We start from the raw sequence: 17,873 nt of genomic DNA, 5'->3' as shown, positions 1-17,873 counted from the left end.
GTGGTTCTGGCGCATGCGTATTGAGCAAACATGCATGTGACATAGGACCATGTTCACCTTGGAGAGGAGACTCGGCATCTAAGTGCGTCCCCGGCGGGCCCTGCGCTTCCAAAGGTGAAGCAGCGCCAGGAGGGCGCCCGGCGCGCAGCCGCTGTAAAGCGGCCAGAGCCCGTCTGTGGGCTTATTTTTGTCAGGAGGAAGTGACTGAAATCAGCCTCTGGTTCCATCAAAGCTGTAGTTACGGCTGGCAGAACGGGCCGGTTAGCCACGCTGGTGGTGGATGAACTGCACGGCCAGCGCTGATTTAGCTGGTGGAGAAGGAAACCCGTGGCGGTGAGGACGGTTTATTATTTAATCGCAGGGTGGGAGACTCCACCCTCGCCTGGCAGGGCCTTAGGTCCTGCGTCTGATTTGGTGTCCTAATGCCGCAGTCTGTTCTGTGGTCTCGCGATCTCAGTTTTAACCTGAATGCTGGCCCGTTGTGTCTAAACCCCAAAAAGGACGGTGTACAGGGAGGTGTGTCTGACCTTCCGGCCCGTCGTGCCTGGGAACTCGGGTTTTAGGGTTTCTAGGGGGTCTCCTTTGCCAAGGGGTCCATTCAGTCAGTTGGGGGCTTAGGATTTTACTTTAAATTTGTGATCCTCATCATTCAGTGTGGAAGAGCTGGACAGCCCCACGAGAGGCTCCGCTGGCCTCTGAGCAGCGGCTGTCAGCGGACGCCCTCCTTAGCCAGGGCCCCAGTGACGGTCCCTGCGTGTGAGCTGATGGAAAACGACGACGACAAGGCCTCCTCTATCAGCTCACAGCCCTGAACTCTCCATTTAAAAAAAGCCTAAATTGACCTCTTCCAGAAGGAAGGAGAAGACAGACTCCTCATCAGACTGGAGCTAGGTGGAAGCCAGGGAGGAGCTGGGTCCGCAGGGACTGCGTGCCTCACTTTATCTTCTGCAGTCCCCATTTCTCGGTTTTTAAGAGAAAACTTAAAATCTCGTCCTCTGGCCATATGTGTACAGACCACGGATTCTAATTTTTGATTAGAAATTATAGCTACTAAATTCAATTATTGCATCGGATTGTTAAAATATAAACAGATGGTTGGTCCTGCGCAATGAGCGGTTACTTTGTTTGTACACGGAGTTCACATTTAGCCTCACGCCTGATCGTGGCTTCCATCCACTGTGACGGGCAGATTCTTCCCAGGGGCCTCCCCTGACTGTGTCCACTGTGAACGCCACCCCTGCCTCCCACCCACACCGCTGCGACCTGGCTCACAGAATACCACACTCTCCATCCAGCCCAGCCAGCTCAGGGCACCAGATGCCCACACTGCCCACGCTGCCATAGTTCACCCAAGACTTTGGAGGAAATATTCATTCTTAAATTTGTGTCAGTAAGCCAGGCAGTTTTCCAGCTTCCACAGAAGTAGTTGTCCTGTGGAGTGTGGACTTCGTTCTTTACCTCCTTCAATAAAGATGACCAGTGGAAAGGCAAGCCGGGCTGCAGCGGGCACCTGACTGCACACAGTGGCTGCCGATTGGCTGATTTGCAGGAGATTAAACCCAATTCCAGATGAAGGGGTCTCCTGTCTCTGCTCATCTCTGTCACGTGTGCAGGGGCGTCTGTGTGCACGTGGGTCTACTTGTGTGTGTTAGGCATGCTCTGAACGAAGAGACCACCTAAATAAATAGGCTTTGTGTGAGCGACAAGGCTGTTTATTCACCCGGGTGTGTGTGAGCTGAGTCTGAAAAGAGAGTCAGTGGAGGGCGGTGGGACAGGAGTTGATTTTTAGGTTTGGGGTAGGCGGTGGAAAGTTACAGAAGTAACAGTTCAGGGTGGTTTTTGGAAGCTGGCGGAGGGGGCGTCGCTGTGGGGGGGTGTCACGAGGTCCAAGGTCCAGTGTCACAAGGTTGGCTTATCAGTTGAGGCAGGAACAGTTGAGGCAGCAGCAATGGTGGAATGTTGCAAGGCTGGTTAATCAGACACTGCAGGAGCTAGCCATTCTTTTTTCTGGAGGTGTACGTGCGGCTCACGGGGTCACCATGGTGTAGTCCATGGTGCAGTCGGTTCAGAGAACCGGGTAGTGTGCACCCCTGCAACGTGTGCTGCTGTGAGCTTTCCAGAGAGCCTGAGAGGCTGGCGGTTATCAATTGTGGGATGTGAAGCAGCCACTCTGGGCTCTATGACCTTTCTTTCCCTGCCTGTTCCCCAAGGAGGCGACATGTGAGGTACTCACTGCAAACGTGCTGCTGCCTGTCCACGCGGAGATCGTTGGTTCTACTGATGGAGGTATTTCCTAGTTATGCGGTGAAGCTGGCAGCTTCAGACGTTTCATTCTCATGATGCAGCTCTGACAACTAACACAGGGCTCCCTTACCTTGGCTGGGCTCCTTGGTTTCCCGAGAGTGAGGCCTCTGTTGGCTGATCGGGCTCCTCGGTTTCCTGAGAGCGAGCCCTCTGTCAGTCGATCGCGTTGCTGGGTGGCTGTGAGTTATGCAACTCACCAAAGCAAAACATCTCACCCGGATGGGCAAGGGGCGGGACGGCAGCCCCAGGAGCTGAGAATAACTTCCCATCATGCGGGCTCCTTGTGCGTTCCCAGAGCCTGGTGTGTGGTGCCAGAGCCCTGTGGGTGGGTGGATGGCTGGAGTCTGGTTTGTCACACAGACCAAGAATGTGACATTTCAGTGTGATCTGAAAACAGCCATTTTTCTGAAAGCTGTTTCCTGTTAGAAAGGATATGATGCAGCAGTTTCTGGAGGCCTCTAATCATTTTATGAGTTACGCAGTGAAAAATTAATTATGAAAAGGATGGGCACAGTGGCTCACACCTGTAATCCCAGCACTTTGGGAGGCCAAGGCGGGCAGGTCACTTGTGGTCAGAAGTTTGAGACCAGCCTTGCCAACATGGTGAAACCCCGTCTCTACTAAAAATACAAAATTAGCCAAGTGTGGTGGTGGGCACCTGTGGTCCCAGATACTTGGGAGGCTGAGGTGGGAGGATCACTTGAGCCTGGGAGGCGGAGGCTGCAGTGAGCCGAGATCCAGCCTGGGCAACAGAGAGACCCTGTCTCAAAAAAACCCCAAAAAACAAACAAGCAAAAACTTAATTCAGAAAGAAAATTGGAAAGATCTGAGGATGGAAGCAGAAGGAAGTGCAGTGCTGGCCCCGCTGCTCGTGGGGCTGGGAGTAAGGCGCCCTGAGATCTCCTGAAGGGAGGGACCGTAGGGTTAGGCAGGGGTGGCGCTAAATGCTTCCTCATTTTAGAATCTGGCAAGGAAACAAAACAAGAAAGACAAGATGCAAGAAACAGGCCAGTGGCCGTTCTGCCTGTTGGAGAAGACTCCGCCCTGCGATTTCTGCAGCGGTGTCTGGCCAGCCCAGCTTCTCCTGCCCAAAGCTGCTGGGGGTCCCCACGTGGTACCGCTGCCCCGTCCTTCATCCCAGGGAGAACCGGGAGCCCCCGGAGGTGGCCTTGACGTGAGTGGCCCTGAGCACTGACAGGCGTGTACAGGGGCTGAGCGGCAGGTACTTTCTGAATCTCAAGGGAAGACCTGCAGCCCGTGAGCACTTCAAGGGCCAGTGGAGGGAGCACCTGTCAGCCGTGTGGGAGACTCTAGCGAGGCGGCTGGGCCGAGGCCGGTGGCTGCAGGTGCACGGCCGGCGAGCTGGGCTCTTTCCAGCAATGCTCTCAGGAGACTCTTTGCTGGTTTCTTTTCTCATTTTCTGATGAAGAGGACGCTGGGCGTGCTGTGCATCTGACATCTGAGGAGGGCTTGCCTCCTGTGTGCCGGACGCGGGGCCAGCGCTGGCGATGAATGGGGCCGTGCAGCCAGTTCATCCGGAGAGTCCCTTTGCACACATCTCTTTTTTTTTTTTTTTTGAGATGGAGTTTTGCTCTTGTTGCCCAGGCTGGAGTGCAGTGGTGTGATCTTGGCTCACTGCAACCTCTGCCTCCTGGGTTCAAGTGATTCTACTGCCTCAGCCTACTGAGTAGCTGGGCTTACAGGTACCCACCACCACACCCAGCTAATTTTGTATTTTTAGTAGAGATTGGCTTTCTCCTTGTTAGTCAGGCTGGTCTTGAACTCCTGACCTCAGGTGATCCACCTGCCTTGGCCTCCCATAATTCCATAGTGCTGGGATTATAGGCCTGAGCCACTGTGCCTAGCCCTTTGCACATATCTCTTTTTATGTGTGTGTTGAGACTGAAAATAAAGTCTGGAACCAGGGTGTCACAGAAGCGGGTCACAGACACACAGCAGGTACAGCATGGGACTTGTGGGGAGCTCCCAGCAGAGATGCAGGAGAGCACGTGCAGTCCCCTGACTCAGCCTAGGTGCAGCAAGAAATTCATTAGGGGATCTCTGGCCCTGGGTGCCATCTGGGAGCATGCGTGTGCAGGGCCACTGGCCAGTGATGGCCCTGGGATGGCCTGACCCGTCAGCAGTGCTGACAGCAGGGGCTGGCTCAGTTACCATAAGGGGAAACAGAGGCTCTCCAGGGCCTCTCTGGGGCCCACACCCTGCTGAGGTCTTCAGTCCCCCTGGAGATGGAAGGGAGGTGGCTGAGTGGCCTGCAGCACAGGGCTCCTTCCCTGATCCTTGCAGCCTGGGGGTCTCTGACTCTTGGAGCTGAGTGACAGGTGGGGATTTTTGCCCCTCTAAGCGTCTGTGGATGATAAGCTCCCAGCTGATGCTCCAGGCCTGTGTCTGTACGGTGCATGCTCTGAGGAAAGCTGGTCTGTGAACTGATGCATTAAAGGGTTCTGTAATGGGTGGGAGTCTGTGTGCACCCTCGCGGGACAGCCGTGGTGCCAGGAGCAGCTGGAGTCCTCGGGGCTGTGCTTAGCTTTGCTCTCCAGCTTTGCTGACCCCAACAAGCTCTTTCCCACATGGTACCTGTCAGCAGCGCAATGGGAAGTTCTGTGTGTGTTAAACCACACGTGGGGTCCAGAGCCATCCCCAGGGCAGGCCTGGAGTTTTTCTGGCATTCCTTAAAAGCATCCGATGAATATTGAGATGAATTTCCTGAAGAACCTGGAAGAGAGTTTCTCTCTCCTTTCTGAAAACTAAATGTTAAGATCAGCACATGGTAGAAATCTGGATGGTGGGGGAGAAGACGTGGGCCAGTCTCCCCAGTGCCCCAAATCCAGTGAAATGACAGCGATTTAAAAAAAAATTAAGTGTGTTGTTTTAAAAAATACACCCACCAGTTTCTGACGCTCTCCCTCCATCTCTCCTCCCCTTCAGCATGGTCTCTCTTGCTCACTTGCTTCTAACGAGTAGGAAGTGGCTGAGGTGGCCGTGGGTGGCCTCTGTTGACATGTGGTTTCCTGCTTGCCTTCGGATACTGCGCTCTGGGGAAGCTGGCTGCCAGCACACTTATGCAGCTCTCTGGGAAGATCTCTGCTCGCAGTGCTGCTGGCCGGCCAGGTGTGTGAAAGCAGGTTCTCCAGCCCCGGTCAAGCCTTCAGATGATGCAGCCCAAGCCATCACCTTGAGGGCAACCTCAGGAGAGCCCTGGCACCGCCCAGCTAACCCAGAGACCGGAGGTGAGAATGTGTGTTCCTGTTGTAAGGCCTCGGAGTGGATGGGGCCTCGGAGTGGACGGAGGCAGGCTGGTGGTATTGCAGCGGGGGGTGCGTTCTGTTCCCGCTCCCCAGGCTGTGCCCACCCGCAGGGCAGAGGCTGCCGGCCTGCTGTCCCCTTCTGCATGGTGCCCAGGACACCAGGCTCCTGGGGTGCACTCAGTTACTGCGCAGGTTAGAGGGACTAGGAAGGAGGACTTCTAGTCCCAGGGAACCTGCAGAGGCCGAGAGCCCCGGGAGGCCCTGGGAGGAGCCCTGGGAGGAAGGGCTCTGGCTCCCTGTCCGCCTGGGGTTTTGCCTAGGATTGCTGTTCCCGTCTGCCCAGGATTCCGACTGTGCTTTGAAACATTGTGACACGATCTCTTCTGTCTTAGTTGGGGCTCTTTTTGTTGCAAGCGCCAGAAGCTCAATGTGGAGGAGCCTGGGCCTGGGGGCTCCTGCTCTGGGGGCTCCTGCCCTGGGGGCTCCTGCTCTTGGGCCTCCTGCCCTGGGGCTCCTACTCTGGGGACTCCTGCCCTGGGGGCTCCTGCCCTGGGGGCTCCTGCTCTGCTCTAGGGACTCCTGCTCTGGGGAATCCTGCCCTGGGGACTCCTGCTCTGGGGGCTCCTGCCCTGGGGGCTCCTGCTCTGCTCTAGGGACTCCTGCTCTGGGGACTCCTGCCCTGGGGACTCCTGCTCTGGGGACTCCTGCCCTGGGGGCTCCTGCCCTGGGGGCTCCTGCTCTGGGGCACCTGCCCTGGGGGTTCCTGCTCTGGGGGCTCCTGCTCTGGGGCACCTGCCCTGGGGGTTCCTGCCCTGGGGGCTCCTGCTCTGGGGGTTCCTGCTCTGGGGCACCTGCCCTGGGGGTTCCTACTCTGGGGGCTCCTGCTCTGGGGCACCTGCCCTGGGGGCTCCTGCCCTGGGGGTTCCTGCTCTGGGGCACCTGCCCTGGGGGCTCCTGCCCTGGGGGCTCCTGCCCTGGGGGCTCCTGCTCTGGGGGTTCCTGCCCTGGGGGCTCCTGCTCTGGGGGCTCCTGCTCTGGGGGCTCCTGCTCTGGGGGCTCCTGCCCTGGGGGTTCCTGCTCTGGGGCACCTGCCCTGGGGGCTCCTGCTCTGGGGGTTCCTGCTCTGGGGGCTCCTGCTCTGGGGCACCTGCCCTGGGGGCTCCTGCTCTGGGGGCTCCTGCTCTGGGGGCTCCTGCTCTGGGGGTTCCTGCCCTGGGGGTTCCTGCCCTGGGGGTTCCTGCTCTGGGGGCTCCTGCTCTGCTCTAGGGACTCCTGCCCTGGGGGCTCCTGCTCTGGGGGCTCCTGCCCTGGGGGCTCCTGCTCTGGGGCTTCCTGCTCTGGGGGCTCCTGCCCTGGGGGTTCCTGCTCTGGGGGTTCCTGCTCTTGGGCCTCCTGCCTTGGGGTCTCCTGCCCTGGGGGCTCCTGCCCTGGGGGTTCCTGCTCTGGGGGTTCCTGCTCTGGGGCACCTGCCCTGGGGGTTCCTGCTCTGGGGGCTCCTGCTCTGGGGCACCTGCCCTGGGGGCTCCTGCCCTGGGGGTTCCTGCTCTGGGGCACCTGCCCTGGGGGTTCCTGCCCTGGGGGCTCCTGCTCTGGGGGTTCCTGCTCTGGGGCACCTGCCCTGGGGGTTCCTGCTCTGGGGGCTCCTGCTCTGGGGCACCTGCCCTGGGGGCTCCTGCCCTGGGGGTTCCTGCTCTGGGGCACCTGCCCTGGGGGTTCCTGCCCTGGGGGCTCCTGCTCTGGGGGTTCCTGCTCTGGGGCACCTGCCCTGGGGGTTCCTGCTCTGGGGGCTCCTGCTCTGGGGCACCTGCCCTGGGGGCTCCTGCCCTGGGGGTTCCTGCTCTGGGGCACCTGCCCTGGGGGTTCCTGCCCTGGGGGCTCCTGCCCTGGGGGCTCCTGCTCTGGGGGCTCCTGCCCTGGGGGCTCCTGCTCTGGGGGCTCCTGCTCTGGGGGCTCCTGCTCTGGGGGTTCCTGCTCTGGGGGCTCCTGCTCTGGGGGTTCCTGCTCTGGGGGCTCCTGCTCTGGGGGCTCCTGCCCTGGGGACTCCTGCCCTGGGGGCTCCTGCTCTGGGGGCTCCTGCCCTGGGGGTTCCTGCTCTGGGGCACCTGCCCTGGGGGCTCCTGCTCTGGGGGTTCCTGCTCTGGGGGCTCCTGCTCTGGGGCACCTGCCCTGGGGGCTCCTGCTCTGGGGGCTCCTGCTCTGGGGGCTCCTGCTCTGGGGGTTCCTGCTCTGGGGGTTCCTGCCCTGGGGGTTCCTGCTCTGGGGGCTCCTGCTCTGCTCTAGGGACTCCTGCCCTGGGGGCTCCTGCTCTGGGGGCTCCTGCCCTGGGGGCTCCTGCTCTGGGGGTTCCTGCTCTGGGGGCTCCTGCCCTGGGGGTTCCTGCTCTGGGGGTTCCTGCTCTTGGGCCTCCTGCCTTGGGGTCTCCTGCCCTGGGGGCTCCTGCCCTGGGGACTCCTGCCCTGGGGGCTCCTGCTCTGCTCTAGGGACTCCTGCCCTGGGGACTCCTGCCCTGGGGGCTCCCACCTTGGGCAGTGCCTGTGCCTTCCTGCAAATGGCTTTACTCTCTACTGCCAACAGGACGTCCGCTCATGGTGGGACATAGTGTCGACACAGTGTCACCATCTCAGAGACTCACTTCTTCCACTACACAGGGGAGTGACTTCAGCCACCAGCCCTGGTCCCCAAGGCTCCAGGAGAGGCTCTGTGGGACCAGACCTGGGCCAGCGGCTCTGACGGGGACAGGATCGTGCAGTGCAGGTGTGGCTGTTGGCAAAGGTCTCCTGTGGTGCTCAGGCCGCTGCTGGTGCGTGTCCAGGTCAATTTATCCCACGCCACGAATCCTGCTTGCGCAAAGTAAAAATGGAGCTTGTGAGGTTAGCACGGTGGACATTTGCACACCTATGGGACAGAGAAGGCTTGAACTTCATTCCGAGGGGAAAGAAACCAGCCCTGCCTTTATTACTCTGGTAGAGAACCCTGTCTTTCTAAGTTTTGAAAACAGCACCCCATCACAAGTGACCAGGAGGGACTTCTGGGCCTCAACCGCCTTCTACCGCAGTGAGTCGCGAGCACTGGTGCGATGCCCTGTGGGCTGAGTCAGGGCTCCCGAGTGCTCTGCCTGCTGTGATGTGGGAAGCTCTTCTGTGCACCATGTCTCTCAGTGAAACTTGGTCCCACAAGCCCCCCGAGAGCTGCTTTTGTCACCTGAGTGCCGAAATGCATAAGAAAGTGGCCGGTAGTCCTTAGGATGCCACATTCCAGTGAGGAGAGCAGAGGGTGGAGCAGCCTTATGGCCGGCGGAGGGGTCCAGGGGCTCTGGGCGGGACAGCTACTTAGAGAGAGGGTTAGGGTCGGGTGGATGGCTGAGGCAGGAGGTCACTGCGGGCTCACTGGCCCCAGTCCTGCCCTGACCAGATTTGCTGTGACCACCTGGCTATGCCCATGGGGCTGAGGCCTGCAGTCCAGCCATGGCAGGTTGCAGAGAACGTCTGGGGCACCCTGGGAGCAGGCGCCTCTCCTGAATTGCTCCGTGTTCTGCTGTTTCCTGCCTTGGAAAGTGATTATTTTTCAAAACGTTCTCTTAAATGCAGCGGGGGCAGCACACTGGAAGCATCCAGGCATGAAGACAGCGCCCAGGTCACCGGGGCTGGGGAGCTGCGCTGGGGTGCTGGCGGGCAGGGGACCGTGCTCCCACCGCGGTCTGTCCCTGGCGTGAGCAGAGCTGGTCGCGGTGGTTCTGGGGCGGAGCTTGCTTTTCCGCTGAAGCCACTCTCCCCACGACATGCTCGCCTGCCTGCCTGCCTTTATTATTACAGTTTCATGTTTTTCATTTTCCATGTTAAAAATGCTTGTGTTTAGTTTGCACCAACTGTTCAAAAAAACCCACCCATTCTAAAATCCAGATAGGCTTTCATCGGAGTTACACAACAGCCTGGCAAAGGGCAAGTCAATGAAATCGATACGGTCTGCCCTAGTGTCTGCGGATTTAGTCCGCTCCATTGCTAATCACTCCTCAAGGCTCCTTGGCGCCTGGCTTTATTGATTGCCTCTGAAGAAGAATGTGGAGGGGCGGTCCCCAAGGACACAGGGATGCCACTGGCAGGGGCAGAAACAGAAGCACTCTCTCCGGAGGCCTGTCCTGCTGCTGCTGCTGAGCAGGACTTCGGGCCATGGCCACCCATCATGACCTCAAAGGTGGCCCCAGAGGTCCCAGGACAGAGGCCCTGGGAGAGCATCACCTGCTCCACCTCCGCAGAGAGAGGTCCCTGTGAGCTCGGGGTGTGGAGAGACGAGGGGAAGAGCCCTCCACGGATGCTTGGGCAGGGAGGTGTCCGTGTAGATGAAGGCTCAGACGGCTGACTCACCCCAGTTCTGCTACTCCAGTAGCTGTGTGGCCTTGGGTGGGTTCTTCAAGCTCTCTGTGCCTCAGTTTCCCTGTCTGTAAAGTGGGATGTCATGTAGCCGCAGAGCAGGGTTGAGGTGAGGAGTCCATGAGAGCCTGTCTGTGAGATGGAAGGTCTCAAATAACATCCACCAAAAGTTCACATCTGCTCGGAACCTCGGAATATGACCTTTTTGGAAATGGTGTCTGCAGCATAATGACGTAGTTTGAGATGAAATCCTCCTGGACGAGGGTGGGCCCTAGACCCAAGGACTCGCGCCTCCGCAGGACTAGAAGACAGAGGCTCGGGAGACTGGGGCCATGCCACCGCAAGCCAGGGGCACCGAGGACTGCCACAGCCACCGTGGAGAGAGGCCCGGGACAGACGCTGCTGCAGAGCCTCCAGAGATCACAGCCCGCCCACAGCTCGCTCACAGCCTTCTGGCCGCCTGAACTGTGAGAAGATAAATTTCTGTTTTAAGCTGCCCCATTGAAATGGAGCAGGCTGGAAAATACACGGATGCTAGGGCAGATTGGGCAGCTCGTTACAGCAGCCTCTGGAGGCTCCTCAGTGGGCCTCTGTGGCTGGCCTCTGATCATTCCCAAAGTCACGTTCCCATCCTAAGCCCTGGGACCTGTGCACGTGACCTGTTTTGGAAAAAGGGCCTTGCAGATGTGGTTAGCTTGAGCCTCTTGAAATGAGAAGATGATCCTGGATTACCGGGGCCCAAATCCCAGCTCGAATCTCCACGAGAGATTCGGCACACAGAGGAGGCCGTGTGACTAGAGGAGAGACTGGAGTGATACGGCCACAAGCCAAGGGCAGTGGGAGCCCCCCGAGGCTGGAAGAGGAGAGGAAGGAGCCTCTCCAGGACTGGCCCGCTGACAGCAGCCTCCAGAATGGGGAGGGAATCAGTTCTGTGCTCTCACACTTGTGTGTCTTACGGCAGCTTCGGGAAACAGACACACTGTTTCTCATTCGCAGCCTGGTGTCTTCCCCCAGCCTGGCCTCTGTCCCCAGCAGGGGACTCCCCGCAGCCCGGGGTTTCCCCACAGCCCGGGGCCTCCCCACAGCCCGGGGCCTCCCCACAGTCTACCCAAGGAGCCAAGGCCACGCTTCCTCCTGGCAGGTGTGAGGGGCCCTGGGGTGCAGAGAATACACTCCATCCATCGGATGTGAATTCCAGCAGCGCTGGCATTGGGGTGAGTTTCCTGAAGTAGTGGCTGAGGGTCAGGGGTGCAGTTTGCCGACTGTCCAGCTCAGCACGCCGTGGGAGCTGGCGGGGCCCCCTGATACCAGGCAGCAGGTGGAAGCTGAGACAGAGGCCGAGCCAGCTGGGGGCTTTAGGGAGACGCGCCGGGCCCACTGCACAGGCAGCAGGACCCTGGGCTCACTGTGGGCATTCAGGGAGTGGGTGGCCAGAACTCTGTGTTCCAGGAAAAACTGCTTTTAATGCTGACTTACACTCAACACTTCAAGGCCATGGAGCAGGGGAAACACCTTGTCCCATGCCCCACGCCCTTGGAGGGTGAGGTCAGCACGGTCAGCATCTGCCTAGCCCGTGGTGGCCTCAGTCCCCAGAGAGCAGCCATGGCTGCCTGGAACCGTCGGGCAGAAAGCCACACACTGACCATGGGCAAAGCAGGGCTCTTCTGCAGGGGCTTTTCCGTGTTGGGTTCTTTGGCGCCACCCAATAGAAACAGGACGGGAGCCACAAATGGGCGCCACATATGTAACTTCAAGTTTTCTAGTCGCCATGTTAAACCGTTTGAAGGGCATCTTAATTTTAATAATATGTTTTATCTAATCTGCTATAACCAAAATTCCTATCATTTTAACAGGTACTCAATATAAAATTATTACTGAGACTTTTAACACCTTTTAGAAGCGTTTCATCAAGTCTCTGCAGCAGCACATCTCAGGTAGGACGTGCCACGTTCCCCACACTCAGCGGTGGCTCCCAGCCTGGGTGGCAGCTGGTGTAGACCTGAGCTGTGGGCAGGACTCTTCCTGGTCCTGGCGGAGCGCAGTGCCAGTCGGGCAGTGCATGCTGGAAGACCATGGGCCGCGCTGGTCCTGGCTCTGCACTGTTGCTGTGACCCTGGGGATGTTGCCCAGCGTCTTTTGGGGATGGTTCCTTTTCCGTAAGGTGCGAGGCGTTGTGAGCATTTCAGTTGTGTGCAGTGCTGGCCTAGTAACCTCAGGGACCCTCGGTCGGTCAGCCAGGGACTGCACCCACCTGACACCCTAGGAGGACGGCAGACTCGGGGTCAGGACTGCAGAAGCGGGTCCCTGGGGGTCTCGCAGCAGATCCCGGGGTGTTCCTGGTGTGGCTGCAGTGCACGTGGGGCTCAGGACGGGAGGCCCATGCCGGCCCCGGGGCCAGGGCTGCTGGGAACCGGCCTCTCAGGACCTCCAGAGCTGGCAGAAGGCACCGGCCTGCATGGCCCCGGGCCTGGCCCCGTGCAGTGTGCACGTCCCGCTGTCCTGCCGGCCGACGGTTTACAACCCAAACCAAAGACTATGCCGCGGGGACAGCGCGTGGCCCACAAGGCCTCAAACACCGACTCTGGCCCTTCACAGAGCACGTGTTCTGGAACACGTGTGGAACGAGCAGAGAGGACATCCCAGCTCGCGGGGCTGGGGGCTTGCCGGGTGGGGACGGGCTTCAGGACGTGGCTTGTGACTTCCCACGAGGGTGATCCCACAGGGCTTCGTGGACACGGGGGTGTTTAACGGCCCAGGAAGAACTGGAAGGGATCAGAGGCGGGAGGGACCCGCCCCTGTGGGCGGAAGGCCCGCGGCTGCAGACGCTGCTCCCCGTCAGGCAGGCCCCAGTCCGCACGTTATAAACTTGGTTACCGCAGAACGTTGTGTCAACAGTACTGTGTTCTCGAACACACGCCGAGAACAGGCCGAGGTAGCATTTATGCAGCACATGCCCAGGTGTGCAACGGGTTAGTCCGGCTTTTTCCTCAGTCTCGGAGGAGGGCAGGGAGAAGGCAGCATTGCTCCTGAGCGGGCCAGGCCAATTTCAGCCTGAGCGATGGTGACAGTAATGACTGCTAAGAAGGAGATCACGACTTCTCACACGCAGAGCTTGACAAATGGCCGACTCTTTCTCCATCTCTTGGTGCTCAGGCTGGAGCCGCCAGGCACTCCCTCCACTCCTGAGTGCACATGCTGGAGAGTGACAGGCCTTCCCTCCAATGCTCCTGTTCCTGCTGGAGAGTGACAGGCCTTTCCTCCAATGCTCCTGTTCCTGCTGGAGAGTGACAGGCCTTTCCTCCAATGCTCCTGTTCCTGCTGGAGAGTGACAGGCCTTTCCTCCAATGGTCCTGTTCCTGCTGGAGAATGACAGGCCTTTCCTCCAATCCTCCTGTTCCTGCTGGAACGTGACAGGCTCTCCCTCCACTGGGTGCACGAGCTGGAGAGTAAAGGGCCCTCCCTCCGATCCTTGATGCTCCTGCTGGAGAGCAATGGGCCCTCCCTCCACTCCTGTGCTCTTGCTAGCGAGAGACGGCCCACCTTCCAATCGGCACGTGGTGACAGGCCCTCCCCTCCCTCCCGGCCCTTTCTCCAATCCTTGGTGCACTGCTGGAGAGTGACAGGCCCTCCCTCCACTCCTCGTACTTCTGCTGGAGAGCGACGGGCCCTTCCTCCAATCGTCGGTGCACGTGCTTGAGAGTGACAGGCCCTCCCTCCACTCCGTGTGCTCCTGCTGGAGAGTGATGGGCTCTCTTTCCAATCCTCAGCGCTTGCTGGAGAGTGATAGCGCCCCCCCACCTCCACGCCCTCCACTCCGTGTGCTCCTGCTGGAGAGCGACGGGCCCTCCCTCCAATCCTCTGCGCTTGCTGGAGAGCTGCAGGAGCTCGGCCTTCTTTTTTTTTTTTTTTTTCTAATTTCTATTAAAGGGGAGAATGGAAGAGAGTCGGAGCTCGGCCTTCTTAGGGTGTTTGGGACTGAGTGCAGCGTGGTTTTGCTTTAGTTCCCGCCTAGACAGAGGAGCTCGGCAAGCAGCACCAGGTTTATTCTCGCTCATTTATTCAAAGGAAAGGTGCTGTGTTTGAAAATGCACCAAGCACTGGAGAGAAGAGAAAGGCGAAAGGACCTCGGGGCTGCCTGTAAGAGGCTCAAGGTGTGGCCGGGGGTGAGGCCGGGTAGCAGCTCCCCCGCGGCGATGGAGGCCTGGCGCCCAGCGTCAGGGCACTGCCAGCAGCTATGACTGGGATGGGGCTGGGGAGGGAGGGTCGATTTGGGCTTACCAGCCTGCTGGGGCACCCTGACCTCCGTGTCTGGTGGGAGCCTAGGAACTGCTGTCCGCGTTCACGCACAGCTGGCCGGGGACGGCTCTGAGCCACCGGCCTGGAAAGCACAGGCTCATCTTCCACTGGCAGTTCCCGCGAGATGCCTGCAGTGCGCTGCCGGGTTTGTGCGGAGGAACAGCCTGGCATCTCACTCCTGAAGGCAGATTTGAAGGAAGACCCTCAAGGTGAAGAGCTTCTAATCACATCACCAGTTTTTCTGGGCTGGAAAACAGTTTCTTCTTCTTTCTGAAGAGAAAGATTTTGAAACCTTCTCAGTGTCCAGCAGCCAAAACCTCTTTTTTCTTCTATTTTAATGCATAATCTAGATTTCAGCAAATGGGTTGAGACTGTCTGGTAGATGCTGTGTTGGTGTTTCTTCTCTATTACAAAAATTAACAGAAATATGGCTTCGCCTTGTGCAGATGTTTATATCAGAGTCCTTAAAATGAATTATATTTAAAGCTACATATTTAGAGAACCCTTGTCAGAGTTCTCTCATAAAGTGAAGAAATTTTCAGGTACTTTTAAGTTCTTTAAAAGCAGGAATAGCTCTGTAAACGTGAAAGCAAAAGGCCCGGCTTTCAGGCATGAAAGCACCCGTGAAAACCATGTGCCTGGCTTCAAAACCGCCCCCAGCCCCTGCCCGCCCGCCTTTTACGGGCTCTTCCTTTGCTTGACTATGCTCCTGGTTCCTATTCCACTCAGCCACTCTCCCTGTGGGTGTATAAACTGCGGGAGAAAGGGTGATGGCCTCTCCACCAGGCTGTCAGGGGTGTTCGGCGGGCATCAGGCCGAGGAGACTTGGATTAATGAGACCAACGCACTTAGTTTTGGCTTGTGGGGAGGGTAAGGGGAGCATGGGCGGCTTCGTCCCTGCTGTAAATCCCCTGCACATACAGGCGCGTGGTGAGAGGGCCCTGCCACACCTCCCAGCTTTCCTCTGAGGATGTCCAGAAGGAATGAGCAAAGCAGGATGGCCTCCAGGAACAAAGGCCCCGAGGCTGACCCCAGATTTCCTGTGTCTATGAGCTGTGTTCTCCCAGTACACCTGCCTCCTGCATTCATGAACAGTGGCTGAGCTGCAGGGACTGTGGGGCTGAAGGCCAGCCAGCTGCGGGGCAGCTGTGCCCCGGGCCGTGGCTTGGGATCAGGGAGACAGGCACCAAGACCTCAGTGAAGTAGGAGTTTTATTGAGTCCCTCCATGTCACATTAATGCATTAGCTTCACAGACAGTTTCAAAGACCGGGTCACACTGACGTAGCGTGCTGGGGTAAGCTAGGCCAGCTTGAGGCACTGCGTGTTAAAGCTGTCCCCCTCCTTGCTGGCCACAGCCTCGAGCAGGGACTGTTTCTTCTGCATGCTCCGCGAGGACTCCAGCTCGTACATGGTGGTGAGGTTGAAGAGGACGCTCTCGTGCAGGTAGTGCCTGGGGTCCCGCTGCACCATGGCCTCCAGCTGCCGCAGGGAGTCCTTGAGCTTGCCCAGGTAGAGCAGACACACGGCGGCGTTGTTGTTGGCCTGGGGAGCAGCACACGCACAGGATCAGCCACGCAACCAGGTTAGACACCCGCCCTCCAGGCTTTGTGCTGGGCCCTGTGTCGGGGGTCTGCAGGTGGCGCAGAGCTGTCGGGCAGAGCACAGGAGGCCCCGCTGGGTCACGTCCCCCAGTGGCCATGGCCACTGACTGGCGCCGGTGGACTGGAGAGAGAGAGAGTGTGCACAGGCCCGCAGGCCCCTGCTGAGACGTGTGTGGGTGCATGTTTCTGGTGTCTGACAGGCAGAGGGCGGGGGTCTGCGGTGTGGGGCTCTTACCACTGCGTTTGCTGGATCCATCCTTAAGATCTCCGTGAAGAACCGGTGGGCTTCCGCGAAGTTATTCTGCCCGAGGTAAAGGAACGCTCTGTAACACAGGTGATGATGGCAGTTAGCAGGGAAGGCCCAGGAGCCACTGTCCCCCAGCAAAACCCACAGGGGCTCTGGACACTGCACAGACCCAGTGTGTGACCCTGCGTGGCCTGGGGTTCCTGGTCCCCAGGCAGAGGTGGTGAGCTGCATTTTGCATTCGGGCTTGCAAATTAAGGACTCTAGTTTTGACGAACTGAGAGTAAGTTCACCTAAATGACTTCCTGCTAAAAACGGACACCTGCTTCATTTCTGCTTTCTGATCTTGAGTGCAGGCTTTGCCTGGGGTACGACTCCTCACAAACGTGCACTTGCACAGAGCTGTGCACTCTACCACAGCACGGCAGAGCACGACCCAGAATGGCCGCTATGCCAGCCTTTACACACGCACGCTGAAAATGGGGGCGATGTGAGCGGTACTCCGAAACAAGGGTTAATGTCTCCTTGAAAATCAGCTTCTGTGACTGAAAGCACATCACCAAAATTCAGGAGACACCCGTGTACTTCTGGTGTCTCAGTTCTGAGAGACACAGGGCAAGAGACGCAGAGAGAAGTGCTCTAGGGAGCTTTCCTGCTCAGTCAGCAGGGCTCAAACTCCTCTGGGAAACAGAAAACATCTATTTAGTTTTAAAATATTTACCTGTTCATTAAAACCATGATTTTACCCTGTAGTCCATCCAATTTCTGCGTTACTTTCTCAACGTCTTGAAAATACTTTTCAGCTGTTTTTATGTCTCCAATCTGCTTTGACAAAATCATTTAGTCAGTTTAGTTGACAAAAGAAATATGAAGTCTATACCCATATGTTTAGTTCCCTAATGGCACGTTAGAATATGAAGACACGTGTGTGACAGGCAGAGGAAAACCCGAGTGACCATTTAGTAACCGTTACTGTTCTGTAAGAAGACGAGACATTCGCCGTTCGGTGGAATGCTAACTCTATGTCAGAGACTAAGCTCTAGGATCCGTGCCTGACCTGAAAGTCTTAAGAGTTCAGTAACTTCTACCTTTCGGAATGAATTCTGGCAGAGCATTAAGTAAAATAAAATGAATAATAAGATGAAACATCAAATGCTTAAAATATTGGTATAATGTGAGCAGGCCCCAAGTCAACTTAGGAGTTACCTGTGGCTAGAAAAATGGTAGGTGCCATCACGTTTGCAAATGTCAAAGTAACATTTTGACCAAATAATACAGAATTCTGTAAAAAACAAGCCAGACCAAACCCAAAGTCAAACCCACTCTTACTGCATGTGTCAGGAACCTGCGGCTGCCTGAAGCAAATGCAGCCGGATTCACAGGGCTGGCGGCCGAGGGGCCCTGGGGAGCGGAAAGCTGAGTGCCCGGCCCTGACTCCTGACGCTACACCTTGGTTTTACAAAGGCAGACTCAGGTTTTCTTTCACCTCCAGAAGCACAAGGAAGGGAATATATGATCTAAGGCTTACAAGAATAGGTAAAAATGGAACAGTCCTGTTATGGCCCAGACTGCGCTCACGAGGGTGAAGACAAAGCTGCTTCATGTCGGGGGCGCCGCCTGCGGGCGCTGGACTCTCCAGCGGCGAGCTCTGCATCACAGCCGCAGCAGAAGCTTGTAGAACGTCGTCCTTTGTCCCTAGAGAAACAAGCTGAAGGTGTGCTGCTCACTTCCGTGAGGAGGAGGCTGAGGGGATCGATCGCTCAGCAGTCTGGTTAACTCTTAGACTTCCTGGAA

The 17,873-nt window shown here is 57.7% G+C and overlaps 1 protein-coding gene and 1 long non-coding RNA gene across 4 annotated transcripts in view; one reads left to right on the top strand and one right to left on the bottom strand.

Moving 5' to 3' along the window:
* Positions 1-3,288: 3,288 nt before the first annotated feature.
* Positions 3,289-16,831, top strand: LOC135269649 (uncharacterized). The gene is made up of 3 exons (XR_010337880.1): positions 3,289-3,478; positions 5,251-5,552; positions 8,219-16,831. It is a non-coding gene; the product is annotated as an uncharacterized LOC135269649 (long non-coding RNA).
* TRAPPC12 (trafficking protein particle complex subunit 12) overlaps positions 15,428-17,873 on the bottom strand; it is a 99,594-nt gene continuing 97,148 nt past the window's right edge. For all 3 annotated transcript variants that reach the window (XM_064363822.1, XM_064363823.1, XM_064363821.1), the window contains 3 exons: positions 16,801-16,901; positions 16,071-16,158; positions 15,428-15,776 (listed from right to left, as the gene is read on the bottom strand). In XM_064363822.1, the coding sequence (XP_064219892.1) occupies positions 15,534-15,776; positions 16,071-16,158; positions 16,801-16,901 (432 nt within the window). In that variant the 3' untranslated portion in view covers positions 15,428-15,533. The remainder of the gene's footprint in view (positions 15,777-16,070; positions 16,159-16,800; positions 16,902-17,873) is intronic.

This window comes from Aotus nancymaae, unplaced genomic scaffold, assembly GCF_030222135.1.
Source record: "Aotus nancymaae isolate 86718 unplaced genomic scaffold, 86718_ANA_hifiasm-v0.15.2.pri h1tg000057l, whole genome shotgun sequence".
Taxonomy (NCBI): domain Eukaryota; kingdom Metazoa; phylum Chordata; class Mammalia; order Primates; family Aotidae; genus Aotus; species Aotus nancymaae.
Note: the sequence above shows the minus strand (reverse complement) of the source record. Positions and strands in the feature narration are given on the sequence as shown.